This window comes from Phoenix dactylifera, chromosome 1, assembly GCF_051530095.1.
Source record: "Phoenix dactylifera cultivar Ajwa chromosome 1, Ajwa_hap1_PhDact_Kaust_v1.1, whole genome shotgun sequence".
NCBI lineage: Eukaryota > Viridiplantae > Streptophyta > Magnoliopsida > Arecales > Arecaceae > Phoenix > Phoenix dactylifera.
Window position 1 is genome coordinate 43930634 of NC_143190.1, and position 21247 is coordinate 43951880.

General features: G+C 38.0%; 1 protein-coding gene across 2 annotated transcripts; it reads left to right on the forward strand.

Annotated features, from left to right (window-relative positions):
• The first annotated feature begins 4259 nt into the window (after positions 1-4259).
• LOC103712811 (Regulator of Vps4 activity in the MVB pathway protein) lies at positions 4260-20045 on the forward strand. 2 transcript variants are annotated; one of them, XM_039125797.3, is made up of 6 exons: positions 4260-4546; positions 8906-9038; positions 9141-9244; positions 17629-17800; positions 17879-18019; positions 19406-20045. In XM_039125797.3, the coding sequence occupies exons 1-6, from the start codon at positions 4497-4499 to the stop codon at positions 19790-19792; spliced, it is 987 nt and encodes a 328-aa protein (XP_038981725.3). In that variant the 5' UTR covers positions 4260-4496; the 3' UTR covers positions 19793-20045. The 2 variants fall into 2 exon arrangements, with proteins under 2 accessions (XP_038981725.3, XP_088558527.2); XM_088702401.2 differs by lacking the exons at positions 4260-4546; positions 8906-9038; positions 9141-9244 and adding an exon at positions 17246-17355.
• Positions 20046-21247: the final 1202 nt, after the last annotated feature.

Below are 21247 nucleotides of genomic sequence, written 5' to 3' on the forward strand. Positions count from 1 at the left end.
GATTTCGTTCGTGGTAGATTTGTAATATGAGGTGGTTTAATGTGAGAGCAGAGTCGCTGTCAAGCTTTAAGCTCCATGGATCTTTCCGATCTGCGGTCCAACCAACTCCAACCGTTTCTACCCACCACCCGAATCGGAAACGCACGCGTCGAAGACCATCGCGCCACCAAGGCCACGTTCCATCCAATCCCAGAAACGTGTCAACTTGGATTTGGTACCCGTAAAAAGTTATAAAATATATAAATAAATCTACCTCATTCTATTAGCTTAAATTGTTGAGACAAGTAGTACTTTTAATATGGTATCAGAGCAAAATCCAACCCACAAATGAAAAAGAGTGTAAAAAAATATAAAATATATAAATAAATCTATCTCATTCTATTAGCTTAAGCTTTTGGAACAAGTGATGATTTTAATGGTACCGATGAATATCGTAATATGTTTGGTCTACAATACTGAAAACTGGATGAAAAGAGGTTGATTTCAATCTTATATTGCATGGAGCTGATTACACTAGTATGGATTTACTCAAAAACGTTCACACTAGCGAGCTTATAAATAGTAATGCAAGAGTTTCTCGTGTCATTGTGTAAAGCTATCACATTGTTGTTGAAAATCTACATGACAAAAGCGTATTTCAAGTTTTTAATGATAGCGATCAGAATCATCCATCTGATCCTTAAATAGAGATAGATGAATGCGCAAATTCAAACAAAAAGCACTACTTTCTCAGAGCATGGAGATTGTGAATCAGATTTGTGCCAAAAGGGTAGCATATTGTACAAATCAACCTGTGAATGAGAGATGTAAAGGAATATCAATTAGAACAAAACGCATGGAACATCTACAAAGCCTATCTTAAACCAAGAAGAAATATCAATGCTGAATTGGTAATTGCTATTCAAAGGTCTTAGAACAAGGTAAAAGAATGGGGGCTCTAGTTGCAGTGAATCATGTTATTATTCGAATCCACAATGGACGACAAAGCAAAATATTCTCATATAATAACATGAATAAATAAAATAATTAGATTTTTTAAGAAACAATATATTTCAAGTAATTTTACTTGCAAACAAACATGCTAAGAATGTTGCACATATGTTTTTATTTTTTCCACCTCTTAAAGAATCGTATTGCTTGTAATGCTTAAATGACTTAACACAAAGTCATATAACCTATGGACTCGTTTGGTTCGCGGAAAGTTTTTTTCCTCTAAGAAATATGATTTCTGGAAAGTAGATTTCTGAAAAGAGGATGCTTGGAAAGTACTTTTGGTATGTTTGGTTGATAATGGAAAAGTAACAGATTTTCATAGTGCTTATGTTTGGTTGACCATCCACATTTTTAGGAAAGTTATATATAATTTCTATAATACCCTTAATAAAAATTAGGTATTTAATGATGAAAGGTTTTTTTGAAAAAAATAAAAATGGAGTGATTTTCAGCTCACGGTAGGGCTATTAACGAGCCGAGCCGAGCTCGAGCCTCTGCGGGCTTGGCTCGGGTCGTTTCATAAAATTCCAGGCTTGGCCTCGAGCTCAGTATCGAACCCTATATTGGGCTCGGGCTCGAGCTCACTTGGCACAGCCCGGCTCGGGCTTCAGCTCGTAAGGCTCATTTGCCCGAGGTCGAGCCCGAGCCCGCCCTATCCCAACCCGAGCCCACCCCATCCCCATCCACAACGAAGGAAAGAAAGAAAGAAAGAAAGAAAGAAAGAAAAGAAGAAGAAGAGAAGAAAGAAGGGGGCGGCCGCAAGCACCGCCGGCACGGGCGTCGACCGTGAGCACTGCGGCTCTGCCGCAGGGGAGGAAGTGAAAGCTGGGGGATAGGGAGAGCCTTGGCGCTGGAATGGCTGGATGGGGCACGGGGGTTTGGGCGGCGGTGCTTATTGCCTCCCCTGTCGGGGGCGGAGAAAGGAGAGGAGGCATAGGAAGGGTGCCAGAGGCGGGTGCAGAGGTGGAGAAGGTCACGGTCATGCGGAGCGAGGCGGGATGGGTCCTGACCGCGGGCGATGCGGCCGGCCATGATGCAGAACTTCTTGCGGAGGCGGCGGAGCTTCTCGGAGAGCTGGGATCAGGTGTATGGCGTCATTGTCGTCGTCATCCACTCGTCCTCATCGTCGTAGCTATTGTTAGAGAGGAGGGCGGGGAGGGGGGCATCGGCTTTAGGCTTGGGGGTGAGGAGAACAGAGTCGTGGGTGAGGGTGGAGTCGTGGAGGTGGGGTTGGGAAGGTTCTAGAGAAATCGGGAAGAAAGGAGAAGAAAAGAAAAAGAAAGAGGAGGAGGGAATGGGTTAACGAGTTGGTTTGGGTTAACGGGTTGAGTCCGAACCCAAACCAATCCAATTTGATTTAAAGAAATTAAATGGATTTGGGTTAGCCCGGGTTAGGTTTGATCTAAATCCAATTGGGTTCAATTAGATTGGGATTTAAATTGATTAAACCAAATAAAATTTAATTGGGTCGAGTCCAAGTTTAATTGGGACCCAATTAAATTGTTAATTGGACCGAGCCCTCATTTGGGCTCGTGAATTGCTCGGGCTCGGGTTCGAATTTAAACGGGCCCGAGCCGGGCTTTTACCAAACCGAGCCCGAGCAGCTCGACCCGTTGACAGCCCTAGCTTACAGGAAAGTAACTTTTTCATGAAACGTGGAAATCATATTTTTATGGGAATACAACTTTTCCGTCTTTCTCCTTTGAAAACTCTAACCAAATCAGAGGCATCTCATTACTTTTTGTTGACCACACTTTTTCCCTTCTTTTCCCGCGAACCAAACGAGCCCTATATTCTTGTCAAGATCTGAAAATTGATACCAAGATGGAAAAATAACGTATGATATGCAAAATAAAGAATAAAGCATATTTTTTTGCATTTTTTTTTAAAATAATCAACTACGTGTTTTTTTCGAAATCAGATAATAATTCTTGAAATTCTTTTTCCTTTTGCTGAAAAAAAGAAAAGAGGGGGGGTGAGGAGAACCTCACCCGCGTAGCAACCTTCAATGGACCCCTCCTCGCTGGAGAATGTTCGATACGGGTCGACAAGTTTTACTCATACCTCCCCACCAGCACCATCTAAGTAACCGGCAGACCGGATAGCGACTCCACCGGGCAAACCAGACGGGGGGCATCCGGTCTCCACATTTAATCGACGCTTGTGCATTTCGAATCTGGGCCACTCTGGTGGAATCAAATATCCGTTTCCACCGTGCTTAAGGCTGCAAATGGGTCGGGTCTCGGAACGATCCTTGTAGACCCGACCTGACCCGAATTTTAGGATCCGCGGATCCGGGTCGGGTCCTAAAATTGGACTCGAATCATTTTTTGAGTCGGGTCTAGGTTTACCGAATGGACCTGAAGAGAGAGAGAGAGAGAGAGAGAGAGAGAGAGAGAGAGAGGGGGGGGGGGAAGCAAAAATGAGTTTTTTTTTTTTGGGTCATGGCACTATTGGTCTATCTGGATTCTCTCTCGATCTATTATACTGCTGATACCTCTGGTGTCTCGGTAGCTGGCTTTTTTTTTTCTTTCTGTTTTTTGGCTTCTGTTTTTTTTTAACTTTTGCAGGGAGGAAGTGAAGGAACACTGAACTGAATATGGGTCATGTGCCAATTTTCTGCAATGGAATTGGATTGTGGAAGAAGGTTTGGGATTCTTTTTATCCTCGTGAGAGGGGAGCTAAGAGACACCAAGTTCCGTTTAATCAGTCATATGGACAAAAAATAGTGTGATATGAAATTTGGCTTGCAGACTCGACTAAGTTAGTAGTCATGGGTCATCTGTTCCGACTGGAGGTCAATTGCAAGTCTCTGAAGTCATGGGTCACCCAGCACCTCATATCATATGACCAAATTAGATTTGCCCAAATTCTTTTCTAAAAACACAAAAAATTGGATCTGATTTGGATCCGAATCCAACTTGACTCAGATCCAGATTCGATCCGATCCGATTTTCAACCAGATCGGATCTGAGTTCAAAATTAGAATCCGAACAAAAAATCAGGTCAAATTGGAACCACCTAAGATTCGACTCGATCCGATCCGATCCGACTAATTTGTATCCTCCCCTGCTACCACCGCGATGGTCAAATCCTGTAGGATCTCCGCCCGTAACAGATAAAAGATATCCCCCGGCATCTAAACCGCCGCTGCGATCGCAACGACTTCCGTTGCTGATCTGGCTCCCAATGATTCGCACAGTCCGGGTACCGTACGGACTAGTCAATCTCACAGATCGGCAATGCGGTGAATAGGGCGGTGCTGCATAAAGTTTCAAGAAAGAAGATCTGTTGCTTCGTCGGTGCCCGCTGTTCAGCCGTGGGGAAACAGTCGACGAACGTTGGATTCCCAACTTATCGTGTTCCAGCGAAAGAATTCTCGATCTCCTCTCCTAGGGTTCCGATCGTGTACCCAAAAACAGAAAAAGGTCGTTTCTCGTCTACAATTTGGTAAACTTATCCAAATATCTCTACGATTCGTAGCAGCTGCCTTCGTCGGGAAGATGTCCGTTCTGAATTCGCTGTTCAACAGGGCTACACTCGGAGCAAGATGGTTCGTTCGTTCGTTCAATTATTTTTGGTTAATCTATTCCTTTTTCTTTCATTCTATTCTTCCCTTTTTATCATATTGGTTAGATTCGTCGAGTTGTGATCCCTGACAAGAGGTTCATAGCGAAAGAAACGGCCTTTTACCCCTTTTGTCGACAGTCGTTATCAGTTCTCTGTTAATACTCTGAGAAAATTCGCAATAGTGAGGTTTTATGCACTGATTTCTTGATATTGTTGGTTGTAGAAAAATGGAATTGGTTTCGATTTGATGTGTTTCTTGATGGAATCCTATTTTCCACGCACGGCCACTTTCTTTAAATCTTTAATACGATTTGGTGGGCAAAGTATAATTTTTGACGGGGAATGAACAATTTTGTATCCCGAGGACCCTCTGAATATTACCAACCGTTTGACAAGCATGCATTTCTTGGTCCGGCAAGTTATTGGTTGCGTTACTCTTTCTTTGTTTTCCCTCTTCAATCACTGAAGAAGGGAAAAATATCATTTTGTGTTTTTTTTTCATTTATTAGTAAAATGTCTGGTAACATTAGATGGACTTGTTATATGTAGGTCGCTAGAGTTGTCTACAACTAGTAGAAATCTCTTTGAGCATTTTAGATCTCCCTTCAGCAATCATCTTGTTCTTCGGGGATGTGCTTTTTGGATCTTTTCATGATGTTTGTCAACTACTGAATTAGAAAGAATAATGCACTGGTGACTAGTTGCTTAATTTCTTGATGCAGAAACATTATGCAGCTGTTGATTGTTAATATTTGTGTGTTTTGATATGAGATATGAATAACATCGGAATAAAATGAGGAAATACAAGGTAATACTTGAAGAAAGGGGAAAGAAGTGGAGTGGAAATAGGGTCTTGTAGGTTCTTAATCAAATTTTTGTGCTGCCTCTTCGGTTATTATCAGCCATTTTTGTGTCTGGGGTGGAATACTGGAATTTGACTAAAACTTCTTTGTAATAAAGAGAGTATGTGATTTTTTCAACAAACTTGTACTATTAAGTACATACTGATTCTTAACCACTCCAAATCAATCCAAAATGTAAAAAACCTCTAACTTTAAAATTCCCCCTCCATTCTTTGAAACTTGTCAAAGAATGTATCAACTATGAAACCTTGTAAAAACATTGAAAGGATCTTCCATTTCACATATGAATTTGGCTAGTTAGTGCAAAGCAATGTGCTCAACATGTTTAACATTGAATTCATTTTCTTCTTGATGGATTTAAACCACTTTCAATCCCAAGCATTGCGAACTGTTGACATGTATGCTTCATTTTTTATTGCATTTAAACTCCACATTATTTTCTTAGACTTCTGAGCTGACTAGATTTCTTCTAAGAAATGATAAATAACCTGTGGTGGCGCATCTGTCCATGAAGTTCTAGCATTGTCTACATGAGAGTAGACCTCAACATTCGGGAGTTCTTTCATTTGTAAGACCTTATCTAATTGTGACATTGGATACCTCAGGATCAGCACTACCACATTTTAATTTGGAGCTCTGGGAGTAAGCATAACAGGGTCAATACATTAACTGCAAAGGTTATTTTTGGCCTTTTGTTTGCTAGACAATTGATTTTTACCCACAAAAACTCCCATACGTATGCAGCTTAACCAAACAAATTAAAACTTGGGATGCTTTGTTTCTTTCCTTCAGTATCCTTAAAGAATAGCTTATGCCACATATAGGAAATGCAACTTTCATCACCTGGAAATACTATAAGAAAATGAACTATTTTATGATTTGTTTGGAAAAAGAATATTAGTTACTTCACATCCTAAGTGTCTTCTTTGCCAATTTAGACCATCTTGAACAACATTAATGGTCTGGAGCTCTTGCTTGTGTTTTTATTTTTCTGATATTTAACTTCTTATGACAATCTGATGGCTGGACTACAGACAGATTGGACAGCATAAAAGTAAATGATTGTTGTTCCATTTTGAACCAAAAATCAGAAATCTAAACAAACCATAATTCATAAGCTTCGTAAAATACTACGAGTATATGAGTTCCCCATTGTACCGGTACTAACATATGAACAACACTGACAGGATGTCTTATTAATGTGTAAACAGAGTTAGATGTCCCTTTGTAGTGGTTATTCTAAGTTTTGAGCTTTTGTATATTGTTAATGTGTAAAGTAGTTATGCCATGTTAAATTTTATGAAAAGTAACTTGTAACTATGCTATGCACATTTTAACCTACAATCAACATAAATTTCTATGTTAATTTATAATCCTATGTTTATATAAGTTGGTTAGAGCTATGTTTATTTCATTGAAACATGTCTACACGATAGATATAGTAATGAAAATTAGCTTGAGTTCTAAGAACTATGAGTAAAATAGTGTACCTCAGAATATTAGTTCTTGTATTTCTCTTTGCCAATGCATGCCAAGTGTTGACATGCTACTGCATCATATGCATACCTTGTCGAATTTTGAGTAGTAGCATGGTGATAAAAAATAATTCTTGAATAAGACAACTCAAGAAAATATATTCAACACAATTATAGAATATATTGATCTTTTTGCATATAGATACATTTTGAGAGTGAAGCTTTGAATAATTCTCAAAATTTAAGATCTAAAATATTTTTGAAATATATACACCTCAAGAATTCTTATTTTTGTATTTATCCTTCATTTTTTCGAGAAAGGTTTACCTTCAAAAGGTTAACCCTTGAAGTATGAAATATGCATATATACCCATCCTGTCATGATACACCAACTTTGTCTTTCTAAGCTTATTTTTTTGGGGGTTAAAAGGCACATAACTTATCTACTTACTAATTTTACATTTCATTGCATTTGTTTTTGCTTTTAATTTTGAAGGCTATATTTAAAACTTTGTTCTGATGGTATATATGCAATTTCCTTTTTTTGATGGATGAATAAGCAATTTAGCACTTTTCAAAGATTATATGTACAAAAATCCGTGGAAAGGAAAATTAGTAATGTAATATTTTAATATAACTCTTGATTTAAGGAAGTCATCTAATCATAGGGGCTTATCTGCAAGTTTCAGATTGTAGGAGGGTAGATATGCAAACATAAGATTTTCTAAGGGGCATGTGTGCAAGGTTCAGACTTTTTGAGTGGTATATCTGTACATTTCACTTGTCAAAATTCAAATAAATTAGCATTTTTTGAATGGTATACATACAAAAACCCCAAAAATTAAAGATTCATTCTTTACATTTTATGAATTGTTTTCATTGTTCAATTTTTTAGTATAAAAGTATGATCCTACAGAAGAGGACAGTGAATTAGTGATATTCCTAGAACCTCTTGGATTGTGGAACTTGTCACCTTATAAATAAGATCTGATCTTAAATCTTACAATTTTGAGCTGAAGTATTGCATCCTATTCAGGTCCAATCTACTACCCCATCCTCTTTTCCTTAAAAAATCTCCCAAAAACTCGACAAAAAAACAAAAAAAGGAAAGCACTCTTCAACTTTGTAAGAACTCACCTTTTGTTGAATTTATTGCATCCAATACCGGAATGTTTCCATTTTCTTTTCCGAACTTGCAAATCTGAGTCTGATATTTTTAAAAAGCTTTCTGGAATGAAGAAATTGATGAGTGATATAATTAACACAAGATGATCACTAGGTTTGAAAATTGACCATGCCACAGGGCATACCAGGATGTATCATGTGCTGTATAGACCCATATCAGCAAACCATGAGCCGATAAGGAACTGCACCATGATACATACCATGCTAGCATCTGACCAGTATGGCCCTGTATTCTGTACTTGAAACTCGTTTTATGTACATGCATTATGTATGGCATCATATGGCAATAGAGCTAAAACTTTGAAAACGACTTTGGATTTAATTCTTTTCCAAGCTAAACTGAATAAATTTAGATTTTGGAGTTTTAAGGAAATCTTGAAATTTTTTCTGGCTGCCAGTCTTCCTTGCAAACCAACCTTGGAAGAGAAAAACTGCTAAAGATCTGGCTTCTTTAGCTCCCTGGATAATATATCCAGACCTTTACTTTTTTTTTTTTTAATAGAAAAATCTATCATCCAAGAAGAAATTTTCAATCTCCTACTTACCGTTGAAAAAGGGAGTGTGGAGAAGCCCAAATAGAATGATCCTCATGCACTTGAGCTCTATCAGCTTGCATATTTTGTCTTGCATAGATCTTTATAATTGTAGTTTGCATTCTTTGGAATGATTTTCATTTTTAGTTATTCATATTTTGGGGCTTTCTCATTCTTTCGCATTTATTCTGGGCTATTATTTGACTTTATGAGCAGAGTCTTATATTTCAAGGAAACTAATGCTTGAGAATGTATCTTTAACCGAACATTTTTGATCATTTATTAGCAAGACTTGCTTGAATTTGGCCATCTCACGGATCAAATTACTGCATAATAAGAGAGAGTTGCAACTGAAGAATATGCGCAAAGAGATCTCTCAATATCTTCAGACTGGGCAAGAAGCCATTGCTCGAATTCGGGTATAATAAAAACTTTTAGTCTATTAGCTATCTTGTTATCAATTGCCTAATTATTTATGATAATATTTCACCGATTCTTTTGATTTATTGATGTTAATGTAGGTGGAGCATGTTATACGTGAACAGAATATATTGGCTGCCTATGAGATCATAGAGCTGTTTTGTGAATTTGTTCTTGCGCGTGTTCCCATTCTTGAAACCCAAAGGTGTGTTTTTTTATTGCACATACCTGTTAAACATATACACAGATATGTATTATATGTATATATAATATGTATATACACATACATGTATTTATGTTCTTGAGAATTTATCATTATATATAACACTTCAAGAATCATCTCTGATGATTTGGAGTCCACCAACCGTCATGATCTTCGAACTTCATAGACTGTTTTCACGGGGATGGAACTAGGCTGAGCCACATTTGATTGTAAAACAGGAAATAGGGTACAGAGAATATATTAGGCAGCATATACTTAATTTCAAATATTTCTGGCTTCAAAGAAAATTGTTCCAATGTTGCTTATCTTGTTGAATAATGAATAGCTTCACCAACAGTTTGAGGAACAGTGCCTCTTATGTACTGTTTTATATTTCTAGTGGCAAGCTCACCACTTGGTTAGTTTAACATGTATGTGTGGGTGTTCCTTTGCATTTAGATTGTTGGCTTGACCCTATGCAGATGATATATGTTAGGTCTCCACACTTATCTGCTCTTCTCTACATTCTAACATGGTGTTCGAGTGTTATTAACTCCAGGCTTGAGTTTTATGCTAAAGCATTTATGGATCTTATCCAGTGAATTTGTCTTGCTCTTTCATCTTGCCAAACTCATTTTGAGCCTAAACCGTGCTGCCTTCAGCACTCAACAATATTGCCACTCTTTGTTAACTTTATAGACACCCTGATGCTAAACCAGAACTCTGCCCCACATAATGGTGTCATAAGCTTGCACTTGTATGACTATCTCTCAACCCAGGTTGAAAAAGAAAATTCTTTAGTGGTAAAGTCCAAATCAGCGGTCAAGCATAGGGCTTATGCATCTTCCCCTAATACCATGTTTTTTTTTTGAAGAAAAATGTTTTAGGTGTTAATTGCTAACACTTCAGCAACCCAACAGATTGGAGATTTCTCCGACTCAGATCTTAAAAATTCCACTCTAGCTTGGAGTCTGTTTCCATTGCCAACTGTAAGCTTCTTGAACAAGTCTGTTTCCCAAACCCCTGTTCTAAACTCTGTTCCAAAGGGTGGATCAGATCATGGCTCAGCTGTCATCATTAGATGCATCCAATTGTGTTGCCTAGCACACCCATGATCAGTTGCTCTCTAACATTTATAGAAAAATTCGTTTACACTCTTCTTTTTGTCATTTTAATTTTCTGGATAAGGATTTTTCTTTTTTGCTTTCGAGTGTAGGGTGGATGTGTTGCGTGTAGATACGATCACCATCTAGTATCACATCTGTGACCCTTTTTCCCAAACCGCTATCTTGCATGTGCTGCTTTTCTCTCTCTCCCTCTTTACTTTTTATTTTTTATCTTTATTTTTAGGATGGAGTTGGAAGCAAAAAGCTTTCCCCAGGCCATATGCATGAAATTGTAATATTATAGGGAGGAGGTTTGACTGGGGTTCTTCCTTTTCAACATTTAGGGTCGACAAAAAGGGTATGGTTTCGATGAGGTCCAATCAATTGGTTATATATGATGGTTTTCTGTTGCAGCTCTCAACCTTTCTATAGGAATTCTTTTTTTCCGTAATCAAGGGTGTCACGCCCCGAACCCAGCACCCGGGTCCGGTACCCGATCGGCCGCATGAGCCCTAGAGCAGTGCCCTAAAGATCATGCAAGGCCTAAGATGAACAAAAATCCGATAATTCCACAGTTAATTATTTAATTCAAATAGATAAATCTAACATGTCCAATTAATCAAATTGGTTCAATTACAAGATCTTCAAATGCTCATCGGCATCAAAGAAAGATAAACTAACTAACTAATAACTTTAATGCTCGCGCTCCGCGCCCAACCCATCCATGTCTATGTATCCTGCAACTCTGAAAAGAGAAAGAAGGGGGGTGAGCTTTACAACGCAGTAAGAACCCCTATACATCCACACCAACACAATAATAATGTAGATTTGAAACCACAAGAAATTGCACATGTCATGAAATCATAAACCGGCTATCAACAGGCTCAAATAATCAATATAAGTATGTACGTCAAACATCAATTAAAGTCCAGCCATACAAAAATTATATAGCATATGATAGCTCATAAATCTTCATTATTATTTTCAATGCTTTTTCTTTCCATTCTATATTAACTTGATTCGGATCAATTATCTTTCCGACATTGGCTACATCCCGGTCACGTTTCCGGCCCGTGACAGGGCAATCGATAGTATCACATTTTCAGTCTGTGATGGGGCAATCAATAGTATCATATTTCCAGCCTGTGATGGGGCAACCGATAGTATCACATTTCCAGCCTGTGATGGGGCAATCAATAATAACGAGATAAGCCCAAAGTTCCTATTCATTTAATCAATTCATACACACACATCAATTCTCTTTTCCACTTTATTTCTGACCTAGACTAACCATGGTCACGTTTTCGGCCCGTGACAGGGCAATCAATATAACATGGTTAGTCCATCCACCATATCCATTAGTCCAATTATATAAGTGTAAGTTATGCTCAGGATTGTATGCATCATACTATCAATTACAAACAAATGTGATCAAAATACGATTTAATACCATCATATCATAAGAACCACATTCATAAATCCAATTATGCAGGTGTAGGTTATACGTAAGCATGCATCCATCATGATACCAATCACAAGAAAATACAATCAAAATATAATTTAATATAAAACTATTTTTTTTCTAACTTATCTGGATCATAGCACATCATACATATATAGGTGCAAAAATATTTATATCATGTAGGTTGGCGTACAGGAATCCTTATCCTTTGTTGAAAAACTCAGACAGACTAATCACCCACCCTCACGGCGATCTAGAAACTGGGATGCGCAGAACTCCGCTTAATGTCCTTTTGTCCAATAAATTGTTCTTCTACAGAACCAAGACAATATTAAAAATTACCCAAGATATCTGACAACCCAAAACTCTCTATTGATCCTCTCAAGGGTCTACAAGTATCTAGTACCCCAAGACTAACCAACAGTCCATGATCTTCCTGAATTAAACTAGACAGAAAACATACTAATAAGCGACAGCAACTAGAGAGAGGAGATAAAATAATAAAGAAGAGAGAGAGTTGGCTCTCTCTCTCTCCCTCTCTTCCTTCCAGTGGATTTGGGGAGGAGGAATAGATGGAAACAAGGGAGGGAGAAGACCCACTCGGGAGTCTCCCTCCCCCTTTCTTATGGGTCGGGCTGGTGCCCCAAGCCCAATGAAATATGAGCCCTCACATTCCCCCCCTAAAAAAAATTTCGTCCTCGAAATTAGCATACCTAAAGTTTCAAATTGTTGCGAATGCTTGACCTTCATCTCTTCTTCGAGCTCCCAAGTAGCCTCTCTTTCCATATGATTATTCCATTGCACCTTCACAAAAGGAATGGTTCGATGTCGTAGTACCTGATCTTTTCTGTCCACAATTCGTGTGGGAAACTCCTCATAGGTCAAATCCTTATGAAGATGTAATGGCTCATAAAACCTCATGAAGATGTAATGGCTCATAAAACCTCATGAAGATGTAATGGCTCATATGCTACCACATGACTCGGGTCTGGGACATATTTCTTCAACATTGACACATAAAATACATTGTGCACACTGGATAAAGCCGGTGGTAAAGCCAGTCGGTATGCCACCTCTTCAACTCTATCCAGAATCTCAAATAGATCAACATACCTAGGGCTTAATTTACCACGAATCCCAAATCTCATCATGCCTTTAGTGGGTGACGCTTAAAAACATATGATCCCCAATTTAAAATTTTAGTTTTCTCCTTCTATTATCAGTATAACTCTTTTGACGATTCTGAGCTGTACGAAGTCGTTCTCTGATCACTTGCACCTTATCTATGGTCTGTTGCACTATCTTTGGGCCTAATAATTTTTTTTTGCTCACATCATCCCAACAAATAGCAGATCCATGTTAAAACATTCCAAGTCTAAGACCAACCAAGGAATCATCAACCGTTAATGCTAAATTTAAGATGCCCAAGTTTTTTCCAAAAGTTGTCAACAAAAGAACCCACTGGTGAAAATTACTTAGCAACCTCTAGATCATCCATAGAATCAACATAGCTACCTTTAGATCATCCATAGAATCAACAACATTCTTCTCTGCTAGAAACTAACTCAAGTGTTCCATCATAATACCTTTTAGAGCAAATATTAATGTCCTTAACCAGTTTCAAAATAACTCAAACCACCACACTTCCGCTGCACACTCTGATTTAATTCATTAAATACTCTAAAGCCTCTAAATAATTTATGACCGAAATATCACTTTACACTAGGAGTAAGAAAATCGAAATTTCAAAATTTTAATTGAGCAGAACTTCCAGATCTCTCTGTCCTCAATTTATGTAGAGTATACTTACCATAACTAACTCTTAAGTCATTAGTCAAGTTTAAGGTCACTGCATGATCTCCACAACTTAGAATCCAAAATATTTAGGTTTAATTAACTTTGGATTTCCTTAGCAATTCGATTAGACAGTCTAGATTCATCTTCCTCCCAATAGGATTTACTCCGGATTCAATGGGTTAAAAATCATTGAGCCAATATCACTATAATTAGAAATTAACTATATCAACCTTCAAATCTTTCTTCGCCAAGATTCTTAATATGTATGATCAATGCTACATATGATAACTCACATAAGCATCTCAAAATCTAAATCTCTACTCAATGACAGATTCCTGGTTAGATCATAAATCTAGACTTTAGTTTAAATTACACATTCAATATTCTCTAACAATTATAAGAAAAATCTAATAGCCCGATCCAAATATGAGAATTCGATTTACTAGAATTTTCACCAATTTGCATACTCTATGGCCTTAAGAATTTAATCTACTAATAGAAATACACCTATTGCAATATCCAAACATGCCAATACCAAATATAATCCATATACAGATTTAACCTCGAAAAACAATCTACTCTAATATTATGAAAAATCTTTCTTAAATCACTCCAATACTATGATAGATCCATGCACAAAATCTACTCTAAAAATTAACAGCAAAAGCAAAAGTACTATTACATCTACACCCATATCAAGTTTGAACTTCCAAATCATTGACACAATATCTAAATATGGTATAACTGATATGCCATGGTTAACCTTCATACACTTACGTTAGGTCTAACCTCTCGTATTATGATCAGAGACAATTTATCCAATCGTTTCGTACTCATCGAATATCAAACCTAATACTTATATTTTATCACAATGCCTAGTGATCTTACACCTAAGCATTGAATTTAATTCTGCTACTTTATGTCAAGTTTAGAATGATCATAACCTCAAGATCTGACACAATTCTATCGCAATACCTGGCGATCCTAAACTTATGCTTTGGTTCTAATTTTGTCACTATCCCCAATGATCTTAAACCTCAAACTCTAATGCTACTAAGGCCACAGTCCCTAGTGGTCTTAAACCTTAGATTATAATATCATTCTTGTTCCAATCTCAAGTGATTATAAACCAAGGCTCTGATAGTCTTTCTATCATAATTCTCCACTCACACTCACCTGAACCTAAACCCTAGGATACCTTAACCTTAAGCTCTGATACGACTCTGTCACGCTCCGATCCCAGCATCCGGGTCCGGTACGCGACCGGCTGCATGAGCCCTAGAGCAGTGCCCTAAAGATCATGCAAGGCCTAAGATGAACAAAAATCCGATAATTCCATAGTTAATTACTTAATTCAAATAGATAAATCTAACATGTCCAGATAATTAAATTGGTTCAATTACAAGATCTTCAAATGCTCATTGGCATCAAAGAAAGATAAACTAACTAACTAACTAATAACTTTAATGCTCGCGCTTCGCGCCCAACCCATCCATGTCTATGTATCCTGCAACTCTGAAAAGAGAAAAAAGAAGGGGGGTGAGCTTTACAGCCCAGTAAGAACCCCTATACATCCACACCAATACAATAATAATATAGATTTGAAACCACAAGAAATTGATGCACATGTCATGAAATCATAAACCGGTTGTCAACAGGCTCAAATAATCAATATAAGTATGTACGTCAAACATCAATGAAAGTCCAGCCATACAAAAATGATATAGCATATGATAGCTCATAAATTTTCATTATTATTTTCAATGCTTTTTCTTTCCATTCTATATTAACTTGATCCGGATCAATTATCTTTCTGACTTTGGCTACATCCCGGTCACGTTTCCGGCCCGTGACGGGAAAATCGATAGTATCACATTTCCAGCCTATGATGGGGCAATTGATAGTATCACATTTTCAGTCTGTGATGGGGCAATCGATAGTATCACATTTCCAGCCTGTGATAGGGCAATCAATAATAACGAGATAAGCCCAAAGTCCCTATTCATTTAATCAATTCATATACACACATCAATTTTCTTTTTCATTTTATTTCTGACCTAGACTAACCATGGTCACGTTTCCGGCCCGTGACAAAGCAATCAATATAACATGGTTAGTCCATCTGCCATATCCATTAGTCCAATTATATAAGTGTAAGTATTGCTCAGGATTTTATCCATCATGCTATCAATTACAAACAAATGTAATCAAAATACAATTTAATGCCATCATATCACAAGAACCACATTCATAAATCCAATTATGCAGGTGTAGGTTATGCGTAAGCATGCATCCATCATGATGCCAATCACAAGCAAATACGATCAAAATATAATTTAATATAAAACTATTTTTTTCTTCTAACTTATCAGGATCATAGGACATCATACATGTATAGGTGCAAAAATATTTATATCATGCAGGTCGGCGTACAGGAATCCTCATCCTTTGTTGAAAAACTCATACAGATTAATCACCCGCCCTCACGGCGATCTAGAAACTGGGATACGCAGAACTCCGCTCAACGTCCTTTCGTCCAATAGATTGTTCTTCTACAGAACCAAGACAATATTAAAAATTACCCAAGATAACTGACAACCCAAAACTCTCTATGGATCCTCTCAAGGGTCTACAATTATCTAGTACCCCAAGACTAACCAACAGTCCATGATCTCCCTGAATTAAACTAGAGAGAAAACAGACTAATAAGGGACAACAACTAGAGAGAGGAGATAAAATAATAAAGAAGAGAGAGAGTTGGCTCTCTCTCTCTCTCCCTCTCTTCCTTCCTTCCGGTGGATTTGGGGAGGAGGAATAGATGAAAACAGGGGAGGGAGAAGACCCGCTCGGGAGTCTCCCTCCCCCTTTCTCATGGGTCAGGCTGGTGCCCCAAGCCCAATAAAATGTGGGCCCTCACAAAGGGAGCCTTTTGCAGTGAAGCTTGAGGGATCAAATGAATCAAAGGAATTGAAGAGGTGGTAGTGTCTCACCACATCAATCTGAAATTAGGGTTTTAGTCATCAAAGATTAATGAGCCTCCTTTCTGGTCTTGGTTTATAGGAGCTACATCTGGATAGTGAATTGCTGTGATGATGGGACTACAATATCAGTTGCTCATTTCCTGGTTGCTTTTACTTTACATCAAACCAGACCCTTTCTTCTCCCCCACTTTCTCTATTCATTTTTTTAATATTTATGTTTTTATATCTTTTAGTTTATAGTGTAGTCACCTTCTGAGTCATTTGGATTTTTTATATTATTATTATTATTTAGTTTTAATTTCTCCTACATTTTACTGAACACCAAGATATCACCTCTCTCTCGTGCGCGCGTAAAAAATACTCATTTTTTCCCTATTCCAGGTTCTCTCAAGTTAATGAAGGGTCCAGTCCAATCACCCATCTTTCAAGCACCAACAAATAAGGAGTGATTGAAATCTTTTGCTATTGCTTTAGGTTTGAAATCTTGATCCAATCATCCATCTGGCATGGTTGGATGAACTAAGACCTCCACCAACAAGAGAGGGAGGGGCTCACAATCAGATCAGAATGGAGTATATGTATAGAGTTGGTCGGATCATGCTGAACAAGCTGATCCTCTCTGCGACATGTTTCCTTTACACTTCAACATCTTTTTCAGATGGTCATGGTCGGTGTCGGGTCCCACCCTCCTGTTGCTTCCACGAGTTGGCAACCCCATTCTGAATGGCTTAAAACAAAATCTGTTAAGGGGAGGCTTCCATGTAATGGGTAAACACTGGCATAAATACAGAGACAGAGGTCTACAGGCAGATAGATCATTAATTCATACTCCTTTGGTAGAAACTGTGAAGTAATAGACTTCCAGGCCCATACTTTTAGTTGTGTTTTAACCATTTCTTGTATTTGTAAATCGATGCTTATTTGAACTGCTCTAGAAACAGTCAAGATTTAATGTCAAATGAAATCAATTAATTTCAGCTGATTTTATATAATATTATCATGTTCACCATTTAACCCATAAATATCATATCCATGTAACAGGAATTGCCCTTCAGAATTGCAGGAGGCTGTTGCTAGCATAATCTTTGCTTCTCCAAGATGTTCAGATTTGCCGGAGTTGATGCAGGTCCGGAATTTATTTACTGCAAAATATGGGAAGGAGTTTACCTTGGCTGCTTCTGAGCTGCGACCAGATAGCAGCGTCAATCGTACGGTAAGAAGCATCTATTTACTCCAAATTGTTGATATGGAATCTTAAGCAAGAAGATCAACTTACTAGTAATATCTTCAGATCATTGAGAAACTTGCAGTGAGAGCTCCACCTGCAGATTTAAAGCTTAAGATTTTGAAAGCAATTGCTCAGGAGTACAATGTGGAATGGGACTCATCAAACACTGAAGCAGAATTTAGTAAAAAACATGAAGACTTGCTGGTATGTTTTCTTGTTGCTAAATTGCTTCTAGGTATCTCCTTTATAAATAGCTTGTAGTTTATACTGAACTGTAGCTTTTTATTCTTTGTTTTTTTTTCTTGTTGTCCTTGTGGAAACAATGCTGAGTTTCATTTTTTTACTGTTTTGTAATCTTATAACGTTAATCGTAATCACCAAACCTTATGCCGTCTGGAGTTGGCTTCCACAGTCGTTTGCCATCAATTTCCATGGGTCAACTTGTCATAGGCATCCTTTTCGTCTTTTGTCACAACAACAATGCAGGTTTTCATGTGCTTCCTCCTTTTATCGGACTGTTGGAGCACTATCTGATCCCATCTATTGATCAAGACGTTTGGCCATTGTTGCACATGACTGACTACATGGCCGTACTGTCTCCATTGTTTCTCCATAATTTGGTCACCGAAGGGTGCAATTCTACAGCTTCAACACTCAACAGTATGCTCATTTATAACTATTAGATTTACCACATTTGTCTTTGCATTCTTGTTGCTGCAGTTATATGTAGTTAAGAAAGAAAAACTTATTATGCTGCAGAGTTTCTTTGAATCCAGTGCTGCTGCTTTTATCACCATATGGGCTTCCATCTTCAAACTTACCAGCAGCTTGCATATCACGTTTCAAAACCAGAGTCCCATTTTATATATTCTGCTTTGATTCTGACTGATCCTTCAATGTCATTAACTTGCTTCATTATTCCATAGAGTAAATCTCAAAATAAATAAGATAGTCATTATGGACAGTCTCTTAGTTATCATCTTGACTGGAACCTCATTTTTGTTTTTCTTAGCACTAGACTATGGACCTATATGCCCTATTTATGTTGAATTTGTTTCTTAGATCTTCCAAAGCCTGCATAAACTATAAGTTTCAAACAATTTTTTATTTATTCATGAATAATTTACTGGTGCCTACCTTGTTATTGCAGTTCCATCTCAAGCATATTAAAAGTGTAAAATTTCATTTAGTTATTAAGTTGGTCATGTAAGTTACCTGAACTTGGTGATGCCTGAGAAAAGGAGTGAGAATTAAGTTAAATACACTCCCACCAAAATTGAGAGGTTCTTCTGTTTCTTAGTTTCTTAGTCATTGAATAAGGTTAACAGTAGGGAGTTAATCGATTGCAGCAGTCCACTTTAGTCTGTTGAGAAGGCCTTATGTTTCTTTTTGTGCACTGACCAAATAGAAGTACTTGTGATTTAATCAAATATAAAAGGCAACATGCGACAACACGAAAACTCTGCAACTTATGCTGCAACACCACAAGTCTTTATCATTATCTTCTTCCAATCTCTATGTCCCTAAAATTTTTAGGGGGGAAAAAATCCCTTTGTTCATGACTCATAAACACATTTCTCTGGAATGCAGGATGGATCAACTCCCTCGAAGTTACAGGGACCCGTTGTTGAGAGTTCTGTGGATATGTCGTTACCCAAGAGTGGACTTCCCGTTTCACCTATCAAAGAGAATCAAAAAGATCAAATGCTTGTGGCTTCCATCCCCTCAGTAAGTAACGCTTCAGCTCTCATGAGTGGAGTCTCTTTGGAGGGCACCAAAAAAATTGAACCACTCAGCACTCAGAAAGGGGGGCCGCCTAGTGATGAGAAAGCAGGTACAAGCTGGAGCTCGTCCGATGTTTTGGAGAGAGCTCGAGCAGCCATTGCTTCAGCAGAGCGCGCATCTGCTGCTGCCCGTGCTGCTGCCGAGCTTGTAAATGTTAGATTGGATCGCCCAGCTAGCAACACCAAAAGTTAAAATCAGATCAATCTCTGTTACAAATTTAAAATTTCTTGAAGCTTCCCAAAAGATGAAAGGAAAATCTAATCTGTAATTAATCAGCCATATCTTATGGAAAATTTAAGTGGCTGAATGTGCATGATGAGGTCTTAACTTGTTTTTTGTTTGTTCCTTTTTATTATGGAAGACTATTTGTTAAACTACTCTTTGAAAGGTGGTGTGTTTTTTTTTTTATACAACCGAAAAAAAGGTGGTGTCTTTTAAGTTTTAAGCTGTACCTTTTCAAAAGATTTGGATCAGAATGGGATATTTTTATTATATCATGTACATAGAAATAAGCTTTGCAAATTGGATGTGTAATTAAACAGACTTCAAAATAAAAAGGTGCATGCAAGAGGCTCCCGGTGCAAAAATTCATTAGTTATTTGGACTTGTTTGATGCCGGAAGGACCTATTCGAAGTAAAACCAGGCGACCAGATTTCATTTAAATATAAAATATATACAGAGGACGATACGAGGATCTAGTAATATAGCGTGACAAACGTGCAACTTCTGAAATCAAATTTCTCTTTGAAAATCTTCATTCAGTTGGGTAAGGTCTGTCGATCTTAGTGGTGCCATAAAAACAAGAAATTAGAGCACTCGGGCAGTTCATAAAACTATGCCTGGCTGTTAGAAGGTTTTACCTCCACAATTCTTTGCACGCGTATGGTCGGTTTCAAGGATCATATATGATTATGTACACATTACGCAAATTAATTCCCACTTGAAGCCTTGATGTCAACTTTCTTTATAACCATCTTCCTGGCCTCAAGGTTGCGCCATGCAAGACAAAAGATACGCTACTCAGCTGCCTAAAATTTCCAATGTTGGAATTCACAACATATGAACGGAAGCAAAGACGATGTGATGTACTCCATCCATGGCTGGCCGAAATGATGGCAGAACTGAGAGTTAGAAGCTGTCCCTCCCCCTACTTTAACATTAAATTACATATGTCAATCTTTGCATTAAGGGCAAGCACAAGGTTTCAGTATTGTAAGAAGAACCGCCATTCGGTGGCCTTACAAGGTATATAAAATACCAACAGCCCTCTCAATTTGCATTGTCAGATACCATATTTTAGATTTTCTATAAAAAAGCTTAGAAGAAAATTAGAAGTTATAGAAGATCGATAGAAATTCGGCTTTCGACCTCGAGGCCGGCAGGCAGGTTTGCATAAGCATGGGGGACGACCGGAAGGCGAACTTGGTGACCGATGGCGAGGCCACCAGGTGATGGTCACCGGTGGATTTTGCGACGGGGAGGCTAGAATTCACGGTGAAGTTGCTGTCTTTTCTGATGTCGAACTTTCTGCTTTTCGGCTGTTTGGAGTCTTCAATTGTCACTAGGATGATCCTTTCTTAACATATGCCCTTTGTAAAAAATTTAGCATGTTATCCTGTTCAAGTTGCCAAGGGTTTCTCTACCTG

Coding starts and splice junctions, on each gene's coding strand:
- LOC103712811 (XM_039125797.3), top strand. CDS start 4,497: ATGTCCGTTCTGAATTCGCTGTTCAACAGGGCTACACTCGGAGCAAGA. Junction 9,039..9,140: donor AAGCCATTGCTCGAATTCGG/GTATAATAAAAA, acceptor ATGTTAATGTAG/GTGGAGCATGTTATACGTGA. Junction 17,801..17,878: donor ATAGCAGCGTCAATCGTACG/GTAAGAAGCATC, acceptor TAATATCTTCAG/ATCATTGAGAAACTTGCAGT.